This window comes from Castanea sativa, chromosome 10 (assembly GCF_040712315.1).
Source record: "Castanea sativa cultivar Marrone di Chiusa Pesio chromosome 10, ASM4071231v1".
Classification (NCBI taxonomy): domain Eukaryota; kingdom Viridiplantae; phylum Streptophyta; class Magnoliopsida; order Fagales; family Fagaceae; genus Castanea; species Castanea sativa.
In genome coordinates, this window is record NC_134022.1 from 3,431,479 (window position 1) to 3,455,471 (window position 23,993).

The 23,993-nt window shown below is 39.4% G+C and overlaps 1 protein-coding gene across 2 annotated transcripts; it reads right to left on the minus strand.

Moving 5' to 3' along the window:
• Positions 1-3,293: 3,293 nt before the first annotated feature.
• LOC142611627 (uncharacterized) lies at positions 3,294-10,311 on the minus strand. Of its 2 annotated transcripts, none has more exons than XM_075783718.1 (2): positions 8,500-10,311; positions 3,294-4,001 (listed from the first exon to the last, which is right to left on the minus strand). In XM_075783718.1, exon 1 carries the CDS (start codon positions 9,932-9,934, stop codon positions 8,510-8,512), a length of 1,425 nt encoding a protein of 474 aa, XP_075639833.1. In that variant the 5' UTR covers positions 9,935-10,311; the 3' UTR covers positions 3,294-4,001; positions 8,500-8,509. The 2 variants fall into 2 exon arrangements, with proteins under 2 accessions (XP_075639833.1, XP_075639834.1); XM_075783719.1 differs by lacking the exon at positions 3,294-4,001 and having other exon boundaries at positions 8,294-9,953; positions 10,121-10,311.
• Positions 10,312-23,993: the final 13,682 nt, after the last annotated feature.

Here is a 23,993-nt window from a genome sequence, read left to right on the forward strand (position 1 = left end):
AGTGATTTCTAATGCCTCATGAGATTCATAAAGTTTGTGGGTTCAATAAGACCCAATTGAAATTCTAAAACTTAAAAAAAGATAAAAATAAAAGTAAAAATAAAATACAAAAACACTAATCATGCTGAATCATCATTGATAATCAAATTCCAATAACAACTTATAGCTTCAATTTTTGTAAACAAGTCTCCCACACAACAGATTGTTAACTTTAATCACCCAAGAATCACCCAATTACCACCTTTGCATGAAAACCAAGGGGGGAAAAACCCTAATTTTAGCCGAGACATGAACCAAGACCACGAATTCCACCCAAACGCCTCCACTTGGCTAGATTTAGTCAAATTAGGTCAAACCCAAGAGTTGCGAAGCAAAATGCCAACTTTGACCACTAAACCTTCACAGAAAATCAAACCATTCAAATGGGATGATTCTCACAACAAAACAAAGGTATATTAATCCCCTTCAAAATGATAAGTGGATTTCAATGATTGAACGTAAAACCAACGAAATATTACAAGAACATGAAAACTCTCCAAAATTGAAACCCTAACGTATGCCAAAATTAAGGTAGTTTGATCGAAAACTAAATAATCTTTAAATCATGTGAACCATATATTATTGGAAAGCTTGTGCAATAAACTTCATTTAGAGTAGAACCAAAGCATGATTGGTGTCATAATATTTTCAAAATGAATGGCTTGCTCCATTCTGTGTATAGAAAGGAATCCACCCAAATGTGCAAATTTTCACTATGATAAACTGACAAGTTTACAACGCACAAACAATAAGAGCCATAACTCTTCACAACAACCTACGATTTAAAAAAAATTAATGACAATGGAAAGATAATTTTATAAGCTTTCCAACACCGCCTCATTTGTTATATTTTCAGAACCTAAAGACTTTCAAATTTCCCCTAAAAGTTGAGAAATAAAGTCGAAAATTGGCAAAAAGTTGCATGTGAAGCTCATCTGCCGCTCAAAAAACTGCTATAAATAGCCCTACCCTAATTTGCAAGGACAAGCTTAGGGCTATAAACGAGCCGAGTACTAAAAGTTCAAGCTTGGTCATTTAATTTTTTTACAAACAAAAGCCAAGCTAAAACTCATCACCAAACACAATTTTATGTTCAAGCTTGACTCATTTTCTTGTCGAGTAAGCTCGAGCTTGTTCACAAGCTACTTGATTAACTTATTATTTTTCTGTATATTATGAAACCATGACTAAAATGTTTTACCTCTTCAAAATCTATGAATTTTACTACAAATAGACTACTTATTTCATCAATAATCTACAAATAATAATTTAATTTCATATGAACCTATTGACAAACTTATACAATCCAATTTCAAATCTATATAAATATATTTTTAGACAAGTATACATATCTAGAAATATAATATTACATATAGTTCAATCGAGCCCTCATGTTCATGAGTTTGTTCATAAAGACATTATGTTTAAGCTTAGCTTGTTTAATAATTGAACTTAAACTTAAGGCTTGAACTCAACAGTTTTCTAAAAAACAAACTTAAACAAACTTTGCCCAAACCGAGCTCGAGCTATTCATTAATAACTTGGTTCATTTATAGCCTTAGAAAAGCTTGAACAAGCTCAAAAAATGAGCTTCCAAGGCCTTATAGCCTCAAAATTCTCCTTTTTGGTTAGTTTATAGTAGCTTTGGGATTTTCCTAAAGTTCTTCCATGGTAGTGTGTAAATTTGATTGATCATTGTAGATGAGTTGAAACACTACAGTCGAGCACTACTACCAAGTTGTTAAAGTTAGTAGAGAGTGTTCTTTAGGAGTTCATCTAGGGTAGTGTGTAGGTTGGGTAGTGTGTAGGTTTGATTGGTTCTAGATGCAATTTTATCTAGTTTAGGTTTAAAGGAACCAAATTTAGGAAATTCCACTTTTTCAAAACACGGGTATCACAATTTTAAGAAATCCTAATAATTGGTCGCAACTCGATACATTATACACCCCTTATACATAAGCACAAGTAGTGCAAGCGATGCACCCATCGGCATGCATCATGAGCATATGGGACCACCATCCCATCTCTCTTGCTTGCTCGCGCACTAGTCGCCATTAACCCCAACCAAAAGTGCATTGTTGATTCACCAAACCCACCAATGTCGACAAACTTGGCAACTCCACTGTGACATTTTAACTATCCCTTAAATGTGCAATGCATCATAAGTATTTTGTAAATACTTTGTTCATCATTTTGCAGATTAACATGTAACTATTATTATTCTTTACTACTTTCAAGCATAGGGTAGAGACTTAATTTTTGCAATGCATTATTCTTGTGAATTTGGTGCGTTGAACTGAAAAATCTTACCCCTTCAAATTTTCAAAAATTCATGAATATAACACTCATGTGATCTATATCGTTGAAATCAAACGATTTAACCTTGTTAGTGTAACTAAAGTGTTAAGTATGCACCCTTTAACTGATTGCTATCAACAAGTAGTTGAAAAGGCTCCTTAGATCCACTCCATAAGCTTAACTCAAAATAATGATGTTGGATGATCAATGTCGCAGGCCAAAAAACTATTACATGCCTCACCTAATTTATAGGCAGGCCAAAAAACTATTACATGCCTCACCTAATTTATAGTTATCGACAGGGGAATTTACGCACTTCCTTTAAGAACTAGAATCCTAATTGACAATTTGCATATAGTCATCTTATACTAGAGACACTAAGAGCACTAGCATCAGCTGGGCCATCCAGAATGCCAATTTGACTAGGGTGTCTACTCAACTAGAAAACCAAACTGCCACCACCCGAACCAACCAATTCGACGGTTGGCGATAGGTCACCACCCACAGAACCCGATACCTTCAGGTTGGTTGGCGGGTTTCCTCCCCAAAAACTCGAGCCACCCAACCCGACCATAAATTCAACAAAATCCGACAACATTCAAAGGTTTGTCGACAAAAATTTACAAATCCCGACGATGTTTTTGCTTTTCCAACGAAGAGCTACTTGAAATCCACCAGATCCGACGAGATCTCGTCGAGATCTAGTCCAAATTCGATATATCCGGCCAAATATTAGCTAGATCTTGATCGATCCGGCAAAATATTAGCACCAACGACGAAACCCGAAACCAACCGACACAAACCCGAAACCCGACGGACCCAAACCGGACAATTCGACCATTATTACGGGTCAGTTTCAGTCTTGTTTTTCACCCACCCGAAAAATTCAAGTTGGATCCAAGTTGGGCACAAACTCAACCCGGCCCGACCCGTGTACACCCCTAATTTTACCACATCATTTTATAATACACCATACATCAGATGTTCTGTTTTAACATTACAACACATTAAAATAATGTAAACTATTAAAAATTTATTTAATTTCTCTCTCTAAACTCAGCACCACAGGGAAATAAAAAGTAAAAAACAATCACTACACCATCACCCATCACCACCTTAAATCCATAACCACCCAAAAAATCACACAACCACCAAAACAAATCACAATCACATTATTTATGTTTGAAACCCTCCACCACCAAAAACCCACAACCCGCCACCGCTATAAAACCCAAATACGCAACCCAAACACCAGAAATCCACCACCACCAGAAACCCACACAACCCAATCATCGCAACCCACAACCAGCAACACCACCAAAGGTCCAAAACCAATGCTGCAAACCACCACTATTGCACGTGCACCAAACTACCCCTACCCATCCCCTAAAATCTCCACCACCACACCAACATCACCATCTCCGACACTGCCAGATCCAAAAAAATCAAGTTTTTTTCTCTTCTATAGTCCTAGCCCAAGCCCGGACCCCACAACACCTCCAAAACTATTGCCACCGTGAACCGCCACCCAAAACCCAAATTAGGAAGAAAAACAGAGGGATTAACGATATCGGCAATCGACGGAACAACCACCAGCACTACTTCGCGAGATTGACAGAGATTGCCACAACCACCAGTACTGCTTCAAGGGGCGAGAGAGAGAACTGAGAAGACCCAGAGAGAGAAAGAGAGAGCACAGTTAGAAGAGAGAAATCGGTATAAAAAAGGAGTTGAATAAACAATAATAAAAAAACATTACAACATATGCCTGTACTATGTCATTTTTAAAATCGCACTGTAGCTCCATGCCAGGGGACTCAACCATTAGATCCACCCTAGTTCTAAAGACCTTCAACCTTTTAAGGACATGATCATGCATTTGTCTTTGTCACGTAAACTATCTCAAACAATAATCAATGGCAAGAGGCCAAACAAACAAAATACCAATTTTCTCACCCAAAACTTGAGTCAAACTTTGAATTTTGATAAGCCAAATTTCATAAACCCGAAAACAAATTTGACTTAACCTTTTTTTTTACAATGGTCTCTTGCAAATCCAAAACCTCTAATCTAAGCTAAGCACTAAACTTGTTTTTACATTGTAGAACTCATTTAATCAACACCCCTGTAAAAAAGTTGGCCCAAATTGCATGAAGTAAAAGAATCATAGCCAATGTATCCAAGATACCTTACTAACAAATCCTTTATTATGTCTATCTTATAGGGTTTCTTTTGTAAAAACTCTTATCTATCTCATTCTTAGTTTCCTCCAAACCCCACCGCCCACCCCCCTCTTTATAGGAAAATAGCACCTAAGTGTAATCCCCCTTGCAATCATGTTTTTGCAAGACCTAGTTAACAAGAAGCCTTTGATACTCAAAGGAGGAAGTCATGCCAAAGAGAATGGAAACCCATGAAGAAGCAGTAACCTTAAAAAGGATAAAGGAGTCAAAACCAGGCATGATCAACCTCCCAATATAGACGAACCAACTCTCTTCTGTCCAGCTCAATAAGGGTGTAGTCACTTCTATCACGCCAAGATCAACATCCACTCCACTAACGACAAGATAGAACCCAACCAATACTTGTTCATATCACTCTAGGACTCTAGGCCATCCCCTCAAGGATTGTCACGATTATAGATCTTGAGCATGAGATTCGATTAATCATGAACTTGTCTAGTTTAGAGATAAGAAAATGCATAATGACACTAGGATGCCCAACATCTTATCAGCGCCCTAGTGGCATATCATAGTTAGGCACAACTATGGACACTCCTCAAAGAAAGTCCAAGGAAGCCCTCTTGGCAATGAGAAACTTAAAGACCAAAGTATAAAGCCCTCTTGAGATCACTTGTTTTCTCCATGCCCTTCAAGCAACGATTAAGTAGCCATTAGCTACCTCGATATTCATGTTAATCATAAGGACACTCGCTTTGATGACCAACTCCTCAGAAATTTGAGTTTTGATATTCAACAATGCTTAAAAGGCCAATTAAGGCGCTAAAAGCTACAAGCAAACTTCTATGCTAAGATTGGCATAAAAAAAGAAGTTAGATGGAACACCACAATAATAAAAAATTCACACACACACACACATATGAGGCTAAATAGTGCATTGGACATTCAATCGAATAATTGAACTTATACTGTTATAAGATCTTGGTCAACTTAAAAAGATTTTCAGTTGACTAAAAAACCCTTTGTCAAATGTTTTAGCGAAAAATTTTCAGTAAAACATTTTAAAATTTCAAGGAAGGTGCTCCAAGAGTTCATATTTGTAACTTATCAAAAGATATAAAAGCTAAAAGCTAGACAAAAGGCAAAAATCTTTTTGCCTTTACCCAAATAGTCACTTAAAGTAGCTTAAGCAAAAATGAAATCAATCCTCCCTTCTTGAAGATTCCTTAATAGAAATTTCATGGTGCACCTAATGCTTCCACTTGGAGAAAGATATACTTGATTACAAAATCCAAACCTACTTTGCTTCTAATGAAGCATGGTTATTGCATTAACATATGCAGCTCGATGATGCCAAAAACTATAAGACAAATCCATTCACGAATCTATTGCAACCAACACAATCTATGAGTGAATTATTTTGTCAAAACTAGTAGGGCCCTCAATGACTATTATACATAAAAGTAAAAAAGCTAACAATGCTTTTAGCACATGTTGATTGTACAGTCACACAATACGAGGTTCAAAAATTAGATAAAAACCATAGTATCTTACATGCAACCAAAATTGGGAAGCTCGAATCAATTCAAGCTGCAAGCACATTTAATTATACAAATTTAAAGTCAAACAAGAGCAAAACGCATGCCACAATCCAAAATAAAGCAAAAAAGAACGTCCCATTACTATTTTAGTTTTTATTTATTTATAATTACACACGTATCCGGTGGGTCTTGAGCCCACACCCTCACCCTCCACCTTACTCTTACAAGGGAATGAGGTGTCATTTAAGCTGGAGCTAATTGGCACTTCCCATCACTAATTTATCAGTATAACTAACATCATTGCATTGATCCAAATTTTGAACAAATAGATGATATAAAATGACAATAACCACTTAACACTAGTCAAAAAAGAGATACTAAAAGCAGTGGCTCTTTGGGGGAAAGAGTACTAACCTTATACCACCTAAGGCAATGAAATTGTCCCAAAACAATGATAAAGAAATATAATCGTACAACAAATTGAAGTTTTGGTTAGGTGGAACCTGGACAACTTGGAAAGCAAAAGGGGGCAATAACATGAAAGAACTGCATTGTTCTTTCTACAATAAAAAAAGATACTAAAAAAAGAAGAAGAGAAAGATGCACCTACTTTGCATACTAAAGAATATCAGCAAGAAATCTAGCAACGATATTATTTTAAATGAGAGAGAGAGAGAGAGAATGAAAACTCATGACCATTATGCACAAAAGTATTAAGAAGACTTTGCTGGCATAATCCAGTTGGTTGAACTGAAATGCAATAAAAGCTCCAGGAATTAAGAGAATCAACAGCATCTCACAAATTTCCAAACCAGGCCATGTAAGCAGGTCATAACCAGCAGGGAACATATTTAACAATAAGAACTTAAAAACAAACAAGCGAATGGTGCGAATAGGCCGCACCCTTTTTTTTGTTGGGGGGGTGGGGGGAGAGGGAGGGCATGGACAAAGTGGATAAAACAAGAGATGGAAGGGGTTAGAGAGAGATGAAGAAGAAGAAGATGAAAAAGACAGCTATTTCAGTAGAATATTTTCTGATGCAAGGATATCGTATCCGGGTAATGAGACATCAGTAGGTAGATTATTTATTTTTTAAACAAAGCAAAATAATAAAGAAAAAAGCAGCTTGCATTCAAGGACTTCCAATGACATAAACATCTAAAAATAAATAAACTTTTATACCAGATCGAAAGAAGAAGTTTGCACCAAGAATTCTAGCAAGCTTTCCACCTTCTTGAAAAAATATCAAATTTATCCCTTGCAGCTCCGCCCTCCTTATAGAAAGCATTCTTCAAATCTGCCATAGTTGATTCATAGATACAGACTCATAGATAAAGACTCTTCTGTCAAGCAGAGGCCAGAATCCCAAATAATGCAGAAAAGAACTTCCCATCACTATTTTAGTTTTTTTTTTTTTTTTGAAAATTACACACATAACCAGTGGGTCTTTAGCCCATATCCTCACCCTCCACCTTACTCTTAGAAGAGAATGAGGTTGAGCGAGAGCTCATTGGATTTCCCATCACTACTTTATCAGTATAAATAATAGCATTGCATTCATCCAAATTATGATAGGTAAAATTATTAAGTATTGGATGGACAGGGCCTAGCCCACACAACTGTCAGAGGATATAAAAACACCAATAGCCACTCAACACTAGTCAAAGAGGAGAAACTAAAGGCTGTGGCTCTTTGGGCAAAGAGTCATTAACCTTGTACCACCAAAGGTGGTGCAATCATGCCAAAACAACGATCAAGTAATATAAACAGCACAACAAAGTGAAGTTTGGGCTAGGTGGAACCTGAACAACTTGGAAAACAGAAACGAGCAATAACTTGAAAGAACCAGATTGCTCTTTCTACATTAAATAAGATATATAAATAAATAAATAAATTCATGATGGCTAAATTACTTCAAATAGAAAGAAGCACCAACTTTGCATACTAAAAAATGTCAACAAGAAATCCAGCAACACTAAAAACTCATGACCATTATGCACAAAAGTAGTAAGAAGACTTTCAATTTTGTTGGCAGAATTAAATTCTTGTTGGTCAAAACGAAAATGCAATAAAAGCTCCAGAAGTTGAAAGAATCAATGACAGCATCTCAACAATTTAAAAACCAGACCAGGTAAGCTGATCATAACCAGCTGGGACAATATTTAACTATAAGAACTTAAAACAAACAAGAGAATGGCCCAAAGAGAGATGAAGGGGAAAGAGAGAGATGAAGACGGTGAAAAAGGTAAGACAGCTATTTCAGTAGAAGATTGTCTGATGCAAGGATATCATATCAGGGTTATGAAACATCAGTAGGTAGATTATCTATCTATAAACAGAGTAAGATTATAAAGAAAAAAGGTGCTTGCATTCAAGGACATCCAATTACTTAAACATTACTCTAAAAACAAGTAAAAACCAGATCAAAAGAAGAAGCTTACACCACGAATTCTAGCGAGCTTTCCACCTTCTTGAAAGACTATCAAATTTATCTCTTGCAGCTCTACCCTCCTTATAGGAAGTTTTCTTCAAATCTTCCATTGTTGATTCATATATACTGAGTCTTCTATCAAGCACCTCATCAGCATACCTCCTTAAGTCTGAGAACCTACCTAAGTTACAAAGACCAAGGAGCAAAGCATTTGCGCTCGCATCAAGAGGTGTGATATTGTTCTCGGTCGCATAGTTCCAAATCTCAATGGCTGCTTCGGGGTCATAGCCTTGAAAAAGCATTGATATGGCCATCGCACAATTAGAATGCATAGGTTGCCATTCATTCTTGATCATCTCGCGAAAGAAGTTACTCACTTCGCGAACCTTCTTGCTTTTAATCAGACATTTAAAAATCATGTTATAAGTTAAAGAATCAGCAAAAACACCATTGAAGGGCATCTGATCCAAGAGCCGAATTGCATTGTCCAAATCATCATTGTCGCAGAGCAAGCCAATCATGGTATTGTACATTGTCAAGTTTGGCACCAATCCATTGCCCACCATGGTATCCCACAACGCAATTGCGTTGCGCGGATTGTTCTGCTTAATAAGAATAACAAGAGCAGTGGAAAAGAATCTCAAACCTGGAAAGCAGTTATTCTTCTTCATGAGTTGAAGAAACTTGATCGCCTCATCCACCTGCGAGCCACTCACGAGCGTGTTCAAGAAGGTGTCATAAGCAGACTTATTCTGAGGACTCCACCCGACACTAATCACCATCTCGCCAAAAGTCCTAGTCGCCTCGGCCACATTGCCTTCTTTCTCCCACCCTTCCAACAAAATCGCGAAAGTATCCCCATCCACCGGTATCTTTGCCTTGACCTGCTCGAAAAACTCCACCGCCCTCGCAGTCTGATTGTCTTCGTTACAAATCGCACTAAGCAACGAATTCACAGCAATCACATCCTTCTCAACCCCATACCTATCCATCACATTAAAGCTCATCACCGCCTCCTCGAACCTCCCCACATTGCAATAACTCCCGAAAATCGACACGAAAGTTGTGATCGACAGCACGCCTTCTTGCTTCATCGACCTCACCGCGTCCCACATCGGATCAAAGAGCTGGTTCTTGCCTAGCAAGTCAACCATGAGGTTCCACGCCGGCGTGGAGTGCTTGGTCCCTTGCTGCCCGGCCCACCGGAAGAACTTCACCGCCGAGGACGGGTAGTGGTAGCAGTATTTCAGCACCTCGCACACGAGATCGGTAGAAGGCGAGATTCCGGTGGAGGAGAGAGCGGTTTCAATGGAGGTGGGAGACGAGCGAGTGAGGATTTCGCATAAGGTTCGAGCGGTTAAGGTGATGTCAGTAGAATCCACATGAGATGGAAATTGCTGTAGAAGTCGCCCCGGTTTTAGGGTTGCGACGTTCGTATCCTCCATTAAAGTTTTTTACAAAACCCTAGAAAAATTGTCATATAAAAGAAGTACCAAGAAATGCTAATTTGGATGAAAAATTTAGGAGAATTTTTTTGTTTAAAATTTGCAAACACAAACAAAATGTAAAAGAAACCATGGGAATTTCAAATTTGAAGAGAGAAGAGAAAAGGGGGGGAAAAGAGAGAGAACCTTGAAGTTGAGAGATTGCAGTAGAATCGAAGGGAGTGAGAAATTGAAGAGGAGATGAAGGGAACTGAGTTTTGAATTTCATGGATTCTTTTGTTTCTTGTTGCCCGGTGCGTGCCAGAGGGAATTATACATGCAGCGACTCAACTGGTTTTTGGGTCGTCTTAAGGTCAAGGACACCCAAAAAAATAATTTTACTTTTTGATCATAATTCATTTCACAACTTTATAATTTGAATTTTGTCATAAAAAATAAATAAATGAAATTAGGCTTTCCGTCGATTTCCATCAAATAGTTCACAATAAGTGTCCCAATTTTGATATATTTTTTCTTTAATTTTTAAAATTTACAAAATTAAGAAAAACATTTTTGGATGCTCATCTGCTCACATTTTTAGATGCTTTCCTGTTCACATGTTTGGACGTTCACATACTTCCATGTTCACATGATCAAATGCCATATGCTCATACCTTCTGTTGACCTACACATGTTGGGTTGCCTCTCACATGATCTATATCTTGCTTTCTGTTTTTCTATATTTCACATGACCTGTAGACGAACTCTAAGGTTTAGATGCATGCACGCATTCACATATGCTCATTGGGCAAACCCTATTTGACCACTATCCAGCAACGATATATGAAGGCTAACTATGGCAGAGCAAGTTTAAGGTGCCTAACATCTTCTCATCTTGTACCCTAATTTTAGACCTTTATAACAATCAAAATGACCATTCATAACCATTAATCAAACCATCGGATTAGAAGATATCAAAGAAATAACTTTTTAACAGTAAAATGCACTTACATGAATCAAGTCCCGACCGTATGTGATTATGATCTCTTAATTTTAATAGGTCTAATTTTAGCCCAAATTAAATTTAATAATGTGTCATAACGCTATTGGTTGAGGATATGATTTATGGTAACATTGAATACACCTAATTTAATCGAATGTCAAATCATTTATTAATTCTTAACAAAAAAGGCAGAAATTGGTTAATTAATTAATTAATTACAAATTTTAAAATTAATTTGATGACCTTGAGGACCAAAAAAAAAATGAAGTCAAAATTCGCAAGAAATTATATCCCAATTGAATATGGAAATAGACGTAACGAAAATGGATAAGATTTAGAGGATTAGGGACTAAGTGCCAATCTGCAATTTGGTCAAACCCCCTCATTTATTTATTAGTATATTTAAAGCAAAAGTTGAGAGAAAATCCAATTAAACTCGAATTCGATTTCAATTGAAGTATGAATTTTGCGCCATACGCATGTCCCATCTAAAATTTTTAATTTTTGTGTTAAGTGAGTTAATTCAGTGCAAAATACAAAGAGCCCAATATGATATGTGTGTGTGTGTTTTTTTGTATGTGCTTGTGCATATGCACGAGATTCTAAACTAGTTTAATGTTAATGGCTGTACTTGGGAACCAAGGTGGGGTTTTCAAGTAAAAGATTCGAAGAAAATTAGAGAATTAATGTGAAAATTATGCAAAAAATTATACATTATAAACATATACTAGTTTGATTTATTTAGTTAGTTTGTTAAATATTATTACATAAGTGACAAATAAATTAGTCATTAGTTAAATATATTCAAAATTTATAATGAAAATACACTTTATATATGTATATCTATAATTTTTTTATAAATTTAATTAAGTTTTGTGAATCTTACGATACACGATATAGAAAAATCAAAAATCAATTCACGATACAATTCACGCTTTGACAACTATGGATGCAAGAATGAATATCTCATTCAGTGTTCAACTAATAAATCTTGCAGCTTTATTCTAATTATCATTCCATTTGGCAAGTTTCTCATTAGGTTTTTTCCATCTTACTTCTATAGACAGCCATAGTTTTTGATAGGGAATGATAAAAGTATCAACTCCAACATCGTCCATGGAGGTCGTCCAAGACAAGGCCAGCGAACCAAGGATTGTAGGAACCTCGTCAATGACTATCTCGTCCATGGAGGAAGAAGCTTGAATGAGCTTCGCATGGTCAAGGGACAAAACTATGTCGTTTCGTCCTGGGGAGCCACAAACCTCATCCTGAACAAAGGTCGTCCATAGGGGGAACGACCTTGTTTCTAAGTGAGGTACGCTCAATAGGAGGATCCTCGGACAAGGCCCTCACACTTAGGAAAATTCTTGAGTATGTATTACAACTCTTTATTACACGTATAACTTCCAGTGACCGTTATGTGAGAAGTATGTAACTTCTAAGCAGTTGTGAAAGTTATCCTTTCAAGTCCTTTCAAGAAGCTGTGAAAGTAGTCCTTTCAAGTCCGAAGCATCTAGCCTATTGATTTTCTTCGCATCATCAGTTGGCGTCGTTTGTGGGAATAGTTTTCTTTTCATTTGGTTAATTGTTTTCAACAATTAGCCTTTTCGAGACAAAAGGCTGAATGGTTCGAACAAGATCAAGGGCTACCACCCCAGGCCACCAAGAGAGTAGGGATGCTTCCAATAATCCCCTCTGTGATTGTCAGTCAGCGTCTATCATGCAACCGCCTTCCGTTCAACAAATACAATCCATGGCTGCCGCCATGGCAGAATTGACCCGTCACAATCAAGAGTTGAATAGGGAGATCAATCTAAGGAGGCCGCTATGATGGGCACACGGAAGGACGAGCTTAGAGTCAAGAAGGTGGAGGAGAAAATGTTGAGTCCAAAAATCAGACAAGGGGTACTGCTTTAAGAAGAGTGCCATACTTGGAGAGGAAGATAGACCAAATGAGAAAAGTCATGGATGAAATGAAGGAGAACATGAGGCTGGCGAACCCCATGGATGATTTAGTTCACCAAATGGACTCCCCTTTCACGGCTTCCATCAACAATCACCCCCTACTCCCGAAATTCAAAATGCCTTCCTTGGATTCGTATGATGGAAATTGTGATCCGTGTGATCACATCGCTACCTTCAAGATGACCATGCACCTTCAAGGGGTCTTGGACGAGATAATGTGCAGAGCTTTCCCTACTACACTTAAGGGACCAGCGTGGGTGTGATTCAGCAAAATACCCCCAAACTCTATAGGCTCATTCGAGGAGTTGAGTAAGTTGTTTGTCAATAATTTCATTGGAGGGCAACGCCACAAGCATTCCTCTTCTAGTTTGCTAACTATAGAGCAGGGGAAAACAAAAGTTTACGGTCTTTCATTACCCGATTCAATAGAGAAGCCTTGACGGTGGATGAAATGGACAACAAACTGTTATTGGCCGTCTTTCACAATGGGGTCAACTCTGACTTGTTCATTCATAAGCTCTACGAGCAAGAACCATAGACTATGGCCGAACTCGTCCATTCGGCCCAAAATTTCATGAATGTTGAGGACGCTATTATAGCCAAGAAGAGAAAGAGATTAGAATGCTCGGAAGCAGGACACCAGCGTTACCCAGATTAGGTTCCTCGTCCAAAAAAGGCTCGGGCAGAAGAGAAAAAAGATAAAGATGGTAAGAAGACGAGTTCCTCAGCGAGAAATCAGCAATACACACCCCTAAATATGCCACTAGAGCAAGTGTTTATGCAAATCAAGGATGATCCATCCTTGAAGTGGCCAGAGAAAATGAAAGGAGATCCTAATAAGCGCAATAGGAACAAGTATTTCCGCTTTCACAAAGACCATGGGCATAACACGGACGAGTGTTCTGATTTGAAACAACAGATAGAGAATCTTATCAGACAAGGGAAGTTGAGGAATTTCCTTGGACGAGACCAGAGACACGAGAAGCTGAAGGACAAGGTGGAAGAGTCATCACGACCCTCACTTGGAGAAATAAGAGTTATTATAGGAGCAACCTCGGCGGCCCAGTCGTCCAAGTTGAGGAAGACATACCTGAAGGTGGTGCAAAACGTCTAGCTGTCTGAACGATCTCCCAGGACAAAGGGAGCAAACGAGCAAGCTATCACGTTTACGGACGAGGATGCTGGACGAGTTCACTACCCGCACGATGACGCGTTAGTCATTACCTTACTCATTGCTGATTATATGACCAAGAGGGTGTTGGTAGACAATGGTAGTTTGGCAGACATTCTGTATTATCCCGCCTTCCAACAAATGAGGCTGGGACGAGATCAACTACGACCAGTAAATTCACCGTTAGTGGGATTTGAAGGAATGAAGGTGCAACCTGTGGGCACCGTCACATTACTAGTGGTGGTTGGAGTGTATCCACAACAGATAGCCAAAGAGGTAAATTTTCTTGTTGTCGATTGTTCATCGTCATATAATGCTATTATTAGAAGGTCAACTTTAAATAGTTAAAAGGCGGTAACCTTTACCTACCATTTATCCGTCAAATTCCCAACCAAGCATGGTGTGGGTTAAGTGCAAAGAGATCAGTTAGCTGCCAGGAAATGCTACTTAGCCATGTTGGCGACGGACGAGCATGTGCAGACAATGGGCATAGACGAAAGAAGGATTACAGTGGAACCCACTGAGGTGTTAGATGTCCCTTTGGACGAGAGCAAACTCAAGAAATTCACTAGAATTAGCACGAACATGGACGAGGGGGCAAAGAATACACTAGTCCAATTTTTGAAGAAAAGCCTTGATATCTTTGCATGGAGCCATGAGGACATGCCAGGTATTGATCCAAGTGTCATTACTCATCGCTTAAATGTATGCCCTTACTCCAAACCAGTGCGTCAGAAGAAGATGGTTTTTGCTCCTGAGCGAGACAATGCCATCAAAGAAGAGGTCCAGAAGTTGATCACCACGGAGTTCATCCGAGAAGTTTATTATCCAGACTGGTTGGCGAACGTAGTCATGTTAAAGAAGGCCAACGGCAAGTGGCGAATGTGCGTAGACTTTACTGGCTTAAACAAGGCTTACCCCAAGGACGATTATCTGTTGCCATGCATTGACCAGCTAGTGGACTCGACGGTAGGTCACAAGTTGCTGAGTTTCATGGATGTCTTCTCAGGCTACAACCAAATAAAAATGGACAATGCTAATCAAGAAAAGACTTTATTCATTACTAGTCAAGGGTTATTTTGCTATAAGGTAATGCCCTTTGGTTTGAAGAACGCAGGAGCGATATACCAAAGACTGGTTAACCACATGTTTCGTCCTCAAATCAGGTGAAATGTGGAGGTTTATGTAGATGATATGCTGGTAAAGAGCTTGGACGAGGGGAAGCATCTAGACGACCTTCAAGAGACCTTTGACACACTTTGACAGTACAACATGAAACTAAATCCAAGTAAGTGTGCTTTTGGAGTTTCGTCGGGGAAGTTTTTAGGGTTCATGGTTTCACACAGAGGAATCGAGGCAAATCCGGAAAAGATTCAAGTGATACTAAATATGGAACCACCAAAGAATATCAAAGAAGTCCAGTCTCTTACCGGACGAGTTGCCGCCCTTAACAGGTTTGTATCGAATGCTACTGACAAATGTTTGCCATTCTTTAAAGTTCCCAGGAAGGTATTTAAGTGGACGGACGTGTGTCAAAAGGCCTTCTAAGACCTAAAGACTTACCTCATGACAACACCATTGCTAAGTCCATCTGTACCTGGAAAAGAACTATATTTGTATTTGGCGATGTCCCCGCACGCAGTCAGCTTGGCGTTGGTTAGAGAAGAAGGGAGGATTCAGAAACTAGTTTATTACAAAAGCCGTGCGTTGAGAGGAGCGGAAGGACGATACCCGATAATGGAAAAGCTAGCCTTTGCCTTGATTATGGCTTATAGGAAGCTGAGACATTATTTCCAAACTCATATTATCAACATTCTAACGGATCATCCCGTAAAAAAGGCAATGAACAAGTTGGAAGCTGCAGGACAATTAATCCAGTGGGCGGTGGAACTTAGCGAGTTTGATGTCAGATACCTTCCAAGAAGCGCGATTAAGGCACAGGCGTTGGCGGATTTCATTCCTAGTCAGGACGAGTTGAACAAAGATGAAGGAGATGGAAGATGGATTATCAATATGGACGGATCATCCACACTATACGCAGGGGGATCAGAGTAATACTCAAGCCCCCAGAGGGTGAAAAGTTAGAGTACGCAGCCCGTTTGCAGTATCAAACCACCAACAACAAAGCTGAGTATGAAGCTCTACTCAAAGGGCTAGATTTGGCTAAGTCCCTAGGGGAGGAATTAATAATAGTCAAAGGAGATTCTCAGTTAGTCATCAATCAAATGAATGGAATGTGTGATGCTAAGGAAGATAGAATGAAGAAATATCTTAGCAAAGTGAGGTGGCTTGTCCAAAAATTTATGGAAGTGAGTTTTGTTCAACTCCCAAGGGAGGAAAATATGGAAGCAGATGCCTTGGTAAAAGCAATTTTGGGAGGAGGAATTATGGACGCGTACAACAGAATCCAATATATGCCGAGCATAGACCTCCCAAATATATAGCAAATAGGAGGGGGAGAAAATTGGATGAGTCCAATAGTACTCTATCTTAAGGATGGAAGGCTTCCAAAAGACAAGGATGAGGCTAGGAAGCTGAGGGTTAGGGCAGCCAAGTACGTCCTCATAAACGAAGTGCTATACAAGCGAGGCTTTTCCCAGCCCTACTTAAGATGCCTGGCTCCGGACAAGTCAAACTATGTTTTGAAGGAAGTTCATCAAAAAGCATGTGGGAATCACTCAGGAGAAAGATCGCTAGTCCATAAGGTCGTCCGTGCAGGCTACTACTGGCCTACGATTCAAGCAGATGCTAAAGCCTATATTAAGGTGTGTGACCAATGTCAGCGCTATAGCAATGTCCTTATACAGCCGTCGAAGTACTAGATCTCAATGATGGCCCTGTGGTCTTTTGCATAATGGGGACTGGATATCCTAGGTCCTTTCCCCCTATGAGCCAGACAAATGAAATTTTTGGTAGTAGGGATTGACTACTTTACCAAGTGGGTGGAGGCCGAACCTTTTGCGAAAATTACTCAGTAAAATGTTAAAAATTTTGTTTGGAAGAATATTCTGTGTAGGTTTGGAGTACCTAGGGTACTAGTATTTGACAACAGACGACAATTTGATAACGCATCTTTTAAGGACTTTTGTGAACAATTCAGAATCAAGAATCACTATTTCTCACCCACCCACCCACAAGCGAATAGACAAGTAGAAGTAGCGAATCGATTCTTGTTGAAAATCATCAAGACTCGGCTCAAGGGGACAAAGGGAATATGGCCAGACGAGTTACCAGGTGTTCTTGGGCCTACAGGACTACTATGAGAACCCCGACAGGAGAAACTCCTTTCAAGCTAGCCTAAGGAAGTGAAGCGGTCATACTTGCGAAAGTTCACATGGCTAATCACCAAGTGATGAAGTACCAGGAGAAGGATAATGGAGAGTCTTATGGCTAGGCAGCATGATGCTATGGTGAAACCCAGGTGCTTCAGCGTTGGGGACCTAGTTCTCAAAAGAGTCTCCTTGGCAACTAGGAATCCAGCTCAGGGAAAATTAGGACCCAATTGGGAAAGAGCCTATAAGGTAATCAATTGCAAGAGGTAGGGATTGTACTATTTGGAAGCTTTGGACGGACGAAACTTAGATTATCCCTGGAACGTGGAGCACTTGAGGAGGTACTATCAGTAATGAGCTGGGACGAGGGGGAGCAAAGACAAGGTTACAGCTATGAACGAAGTTACAGCTATGGTCTACGTGTGTACTCCATTTACTGTTGTGTTCTTATTACTACTATGGTGTGTTTTAAGAATAAAAAGTGCACTAGTTCTTAAACTTTTGCACCATCTACAAACACGTTTGTGAAAAGACGAGGTTATATATGTAATTATTTTCCTAAGGCACTAGCTCATAAGCATGTGCCATATTTGTGGATAATGTTTATATAATAATATGGTTTGGATTTCCAATGTATTCAATGTATAAATCTAAATTCCATAATAATACCCACAAGGGGGCAAAAAGCCCAAAACGAATGAAAATCTCTGGACATAGGGATGTAATGTTCATAAGCTTTCCTTGAAATGAGGATAAAGCAGGAAAAAAAAATAAGCTAAGGCATACTCGTCTAATAAACAGACGAGAAAACTTATGCTTGTTCAAAGAAAAGGATAAAAAGAACTATAAGCGTAGACGCAAAGTCCACAAACGAGCATCTAGCTAAGACGCTCTCATGTTCTGGACGAGTGAAGCTCTAGAAAAGGGGATATGTCAAAATTTAAAGGTCCATGGACGCGCATATAATCAAGACGCCCCAGTGTTCTAGGACGAGTCAGACTCTAGAATCGTCTTGACGAAAAACGAAGGCCAATTGCCCAATGGACGAGGAAAAGGTCTGGCAAGACGCCCATGCAAAATTGGGTCGTCCATAAGAAAAACACGTGGACGACCCTTCAACACTTGTAATGGGCAGATTACTTAAAAACCAATACTATTGACAATGAAAAAAGGATAGACTCATCCATACATTCAATTATGGGTGAAAATAAACATTCATCAAAGTATCAAAAGGGTAGACAACCATCGTCCAAAAACCGTTACAAAATAAGCCCTAAAAGGCAAATAAACACGTCCAAAGCACTCTTGACGAGTAAAATGTACTTAAATAAATTTTAAAAGTGGCCCTAAAACAATGGACCTCATAAAATAAATAAAAAAAGAAAGAAAAGTCATAACAACTGGTCAGGTTTTTATGCTTTGGCTGAAGGATCCTTTCCGGTCTTAGACTCATCCTGGGTTAGCTTGGTTGAGGCGTCATCTTCAATATTGATATCTTCGGAACTCGTCTGAAGAAAAGAACTAGCAGCATCCCCTAGTTGAAGCACAATGGAGCTGAAGTCAACATCAGGAAACTTTTCCTTTGCCTCCATGCGAAAGTCTTCGAACCCAGTTGCATAGTTGGTGTCCAGCAAGTCAGTTAATTGCTTTAAGGCTTTGAACTCCTCTATGACATTTTCTTTGGCCTTTTCAAGAGAATTGCTCAACTCGTCGGCCTTCTTCTGGAGGTGATCAAGATAAGTGTCTTTTTTTACTATATTAGCTTTCAGCTCTTCAATGAGGTTCAGTAACCCCTTAGTTTCCTCCTTAGCTTTGGCCGCTGTTCAACCCAGCCTCTACAGTTGTCCCTGACTTCGTTTGTCCTTCTCTCCAATAAGATCCTTGTCTTGTCCAGCTCCATAGCCTGTCTGGACGCGGCTATGAACTTCAACATAGCCTGCACAAGTGATCACGAATTTTTGCTTAAAGCAAATAAATAAAGCATATGACAGGGAAAACATGGATGAAATAAGGAAGAATGGAGAAAAGTTTGTACTAATTACCTTGAAAAGGTCATGGACACCTGAGTGTTCAAACTCTCTTAAGGACATGTTGTAACACGCAGTCACGTCCTCGCTAGACACGGTCTTCTCAAACCTCTCCCAGGCCAAATCGTCATTCTTGACGATGTTCAAAGCAACTTTCAGAAGAGGCTGGGACGAGGTAGGTGCAGTGGTTTTGGACGATGGGGTGTGGGTAGGCTCATATGACTCTACGTCCTCGATCTGGATGGACGACGGCTGAGATGGAGGAGGAATAGGGATGACAGGACTGATAACCCCAGCTCTGGACGACCTGTGCTTCGCCCTCTTCTCCTTCCGACGGCTGGGGGAGATTCTCGAAATCAACACCTTTCGACAGACTTCTCTTATCACCTACAGCAGGACGAGGCTGATTTTCAACGTCTTGCTTGCTTGCCTTGTCCACAACTTCCTTGCCCTTGTTCTCTTTCATAGTAGCCATTCCTGCAAAGAAAGTTGTTAGCATTATTCAAAAAAAAAAATGATGAAATGACAAAGGAATCTTTAGAACGACATATATGATAAAAATAACAATATAATAGTAATAGACATACCTTCAGGACGAAGGTTCCCTAACTCTCCTGTATATGGGGCAAATGGATCATTGCCCACTTCAACAAGGTGTCCTGCCCAAAACCCAGAGACGAAGAAAAACTCCGTCTTCCAATTCCTATCTGATGTAACCAACAATTTTATTATCCTACAATCTCTTCTTTTGGCTGTAAATTGATAAAAGTGATGGGATTGGCTAATTTCAGAGGGTTTGTAGCAGAAAAGGAATTCGTCCACAGTAAGAGGACAATCCCTTTCAAAAACCTCTCTTCACAAAATTTGCATAGAAACGATGAGTCTCCATGCATTGGAGTTGAACTGACACAGCCCTAAACCCAATCTGGTGAGTAACTCCCTAGCAAATGCACTAAAAGGCAACCTAAGACCTCCTAGAAGATAAGCTTCATAAACTCCTATACCAAAACGAGGTTTGCAACACCACTCATCACGAACAGCCAACCTAGGGTTTAACTTATTTGGAATCTGATACCAGCTCCTAAGAGACGCTAACTTTTTATCATCCGTCTTAGAAGGAACCCCCACAGCAAAGCTATATATGGTCTCAACCTCGTCTTGAAGGGTGGACGAGGGAGCGCTGGAGGGACCAGACCTAAACTTAGACGCTGCTCTCGTCCTAAGTTCCTCTTGAAAGACTTCCAAGGGAACCTCAAGAACCCTAGAAATATACTCGTATGTGGTGTTTCCCCCACTACTACTACTATCACTACTAGAGCCACTGTAACTAATTGAGTTGTGGTATTCGTCTATATCTTTATCAACACTATTACTAGACGAAGAAACAACAACTTCAGACATTTTGAAAATTTAAGGAAAACCTAAAGACGAGTATGAAGAAGGTACCTGACTCTAGAAGAAGGGAAACTAGGGACGCTGGAATACTTCTAGACGAGGCGATGGACAAGAAATGTCAAACAAGAAAATTTGAAAAATGCAGAGGGTATGAGAGGAAATCTACTATTTATAGGCGTTGAAAAATGATACCTAGAACGATGTGATCAACCAGGAAGAGCCACGTGGCAATTTCCTCAAAAACACAAATCGACGTGACAGTTAACCGATAAAGTTATGACACGTGGCACAATTCGAGACCATAGGAATTTGACCATCAAAATTGTGACACCTAGAGTAACGCATGATCATAAGCATGGAAACACGTGTCCAAAGACCAAGAGTTCTGGACGACCTTTGGACAAGGGGGCAACTGATAAGGAATGATAAAAGTACCAACTCCAACATCGTCCATGGAGGTCGTCCAAGATAGGCTAGCGAACCAAGGATTGTAGGAACCTCGTCAATGACTATCTCGTCCATGGAGGAAGAAGCTTGAACCAGCTTCGCATGGTCAAGGGACAAAACCATGTCGTTTCGTCATGGGAAGCCACAAACCTCATCCTGAACAAAGGTCGTCCATAGGGGGTACGACTTTATTTCTAAGTGAGGTTCGCTCAACAGGAGGATCCTTGGACGAGGCCCTCACACTTAGGAAAATTTTTGAGTATGTATTACAACTCCTTATTACACGCATAACTTCTAGTGACCGTTATGTGAGAAGTAAGTAACTCCTAAGTAGTTGTGGAGGTTATCTTTGAACCCTCACACCTCCTCGAATCTAAGGGAGGTTACAAGTTTGATAACTGTCTTTAGGACACTATATAAATGCTTATTCAAACCAAACAAAGGTACGCTTTACATTTCCTAAAAAGTTGGAATTCTAAAATTATAGAGAGAAAACTAACTTTGCCATCGGAGGGTTCTTGGTCTGCGACCCTGGTCACCTTTGATCGCTTTTCTTTCTTTTTCAAGCCATCAAGAGAGCAAGTGGTCCTTTCAAGTCCGAAACATCCAGCCTACTGATTTTCTTCACATCATCAGTTTTTATCAAGAGACTTTTAGAAAGCTCTCACATGCAACTTCCAATAAGCATAGTTGGTACCATCAAAGAAAGGTAGAATCATTACGGATTGTCCACTATTTGTTGACAACAAGGGCCAACAATCTCACGACAATGAATTTAATCAAAGTTTGTCTATCCTAATACTAGTTGATAGGTTTAAAATTGATCCTAGTACCATTAGCCAATTACCTAACTTGATTAATTAGTTCAATTTATGCAAGATTCAATCAAGGCACAACCACATCTCCAATTTAGAGTATAATACAGTGGAAAATAAATTTGACACATACAATATGGTCATAATGGGGAAAAGCCTCATAAGGAAAACCTCATAAGGAAAACCTCAATAGGTGATATATAGATATGTCACCAACTTTTTTAATAATTCTCTATGTAAGATTGAAGTTACAATTATAAGGAATACCACCTGATCCTAAAGTAGTTACCTATAGTAGAACTTATTAAATTTATTTGTGCATAGCTCTAACCCAGTTTTACTACTATGACACATGAATCTCTTTGGTGCACAGATACCCAATTTGTGACTCACTTCACACTATTATACTTTGATTGTTGAAGGTTTAAGGTGTAGTAATCTTCAACTCAAACACACTAAACTTTGTAACTCTGGAAACTTGGTTTAGTGCAAAACCTTAGGCATACAAGGTTGTAACTAGTTCTTCGGTGTAGAGTGTTCTTGGATCTCAAAATCACTCATTATAAGGTCACTGGTGAGTTATCTTAAATCTCTAGTGATGACAGCTCTAAAATGTATCATTTAATTAGTCTTGAAGCCTGATGATACACAGAAAATCAGTAGGATGAATGTTCTGGACTTCAATGGGCTTGAGGTTGCTTGGAAGGCTTGAAAAGAAAGAAGCACAAGATCAAAGGTGACCAGGGTGAACCGGCCAAAAACCCTCCGATACTTAAGTTAGTTTTCTCTTTCGAACTCAGGAATTTCAATTTTTATAAGTGGTGAAAACTTACCTTGATTTGACATGGCTGAGTCCTTTTATAGTGAGTTTTGGAGTGGTTACTTGTTTAGCAATTTCCCCAACATAGGTGGAAGTTAGAAGGTTTAGACTTAACTTCTACAACTGCTATTAGAAGTTAAGAACTTAGTGGGAAATTAAGAACTTAGTGGGAAGTTAGAGTGATGAATAAAGATTTTGCTCCCACTTCAAAATAGTAGAACGTGGTCCGAATTATAAACCTTTGGGTAGAGACTTACTCTGAAAGTTTCTAAGTGTTGGGCGGTCGTCTAGGAGACTTTATGATGGACGACCTTCTTACATTTGGACGACCTCCTTTGGAGGCACTCTTAAGTTAAATTTCTATTGCGATTCTAAACACTTAATATATCAAGTGGACGACCCTTCTGGTCCTGAACGACACGATGGACGAACTGGAGATAGTCCAATTTTTGGTTCACCATTAATTGCCCCCTTGTCCAAGGGTTGTCCTGGCCACTGTAGTGGAATTTTGATTCATTGTTGATTTTTTAATGTTCAATTGATGTGCCACGTGGCGTCCTTATTTTGGTTGAATTTTGTCGTTTCAGATTATGCCACGTGTCATGATCTTATTCATCAACTCGTCGCGTTGATTCTTTTTTCGAGGGACGTGCCATGTGTCAATTTTTGGTTGGTTCATGTCGCTTCGTTGACCCACCCCTAGGGCCTATATATATGTACATTCTCTCTCTTACCCTCTCACTTTTCTAATATTCTCCTTTTTGCCACCTCATCTAAGTGCCTCGTCTAGTCGTCCTTGTCCCTAGTTTCTAATCAGGTACTTCTTTCCCTTCATTCTTAGGTTTTTGTCTTTAGGAAATTCTTTATTCTTATAAATGTCTTCGCCTAGTGGTAGTATTGAGAGAGAGATGGATGAGTATCAGGACGAGTCAAATGGTAGTAGTGGTGATAATAGTGGTAGCTTTGAGAGTAGTAGTAACAGTAGTTTCCAAGACGAGCATTATTCGTCTAGGTCCCTAAAATTCCTTTAAAGGTCTTCTAGGAGGAGATGCAACGTAGGGCAGCTTCTGGGGTTGAGGCTAGCTCATCCAAGAGGGATATGTCGTCTAGTCCCCCTCCTCAAGACGAGGAGGAAAATGCTAATGTTCTCTATAGCTGTGCTCTA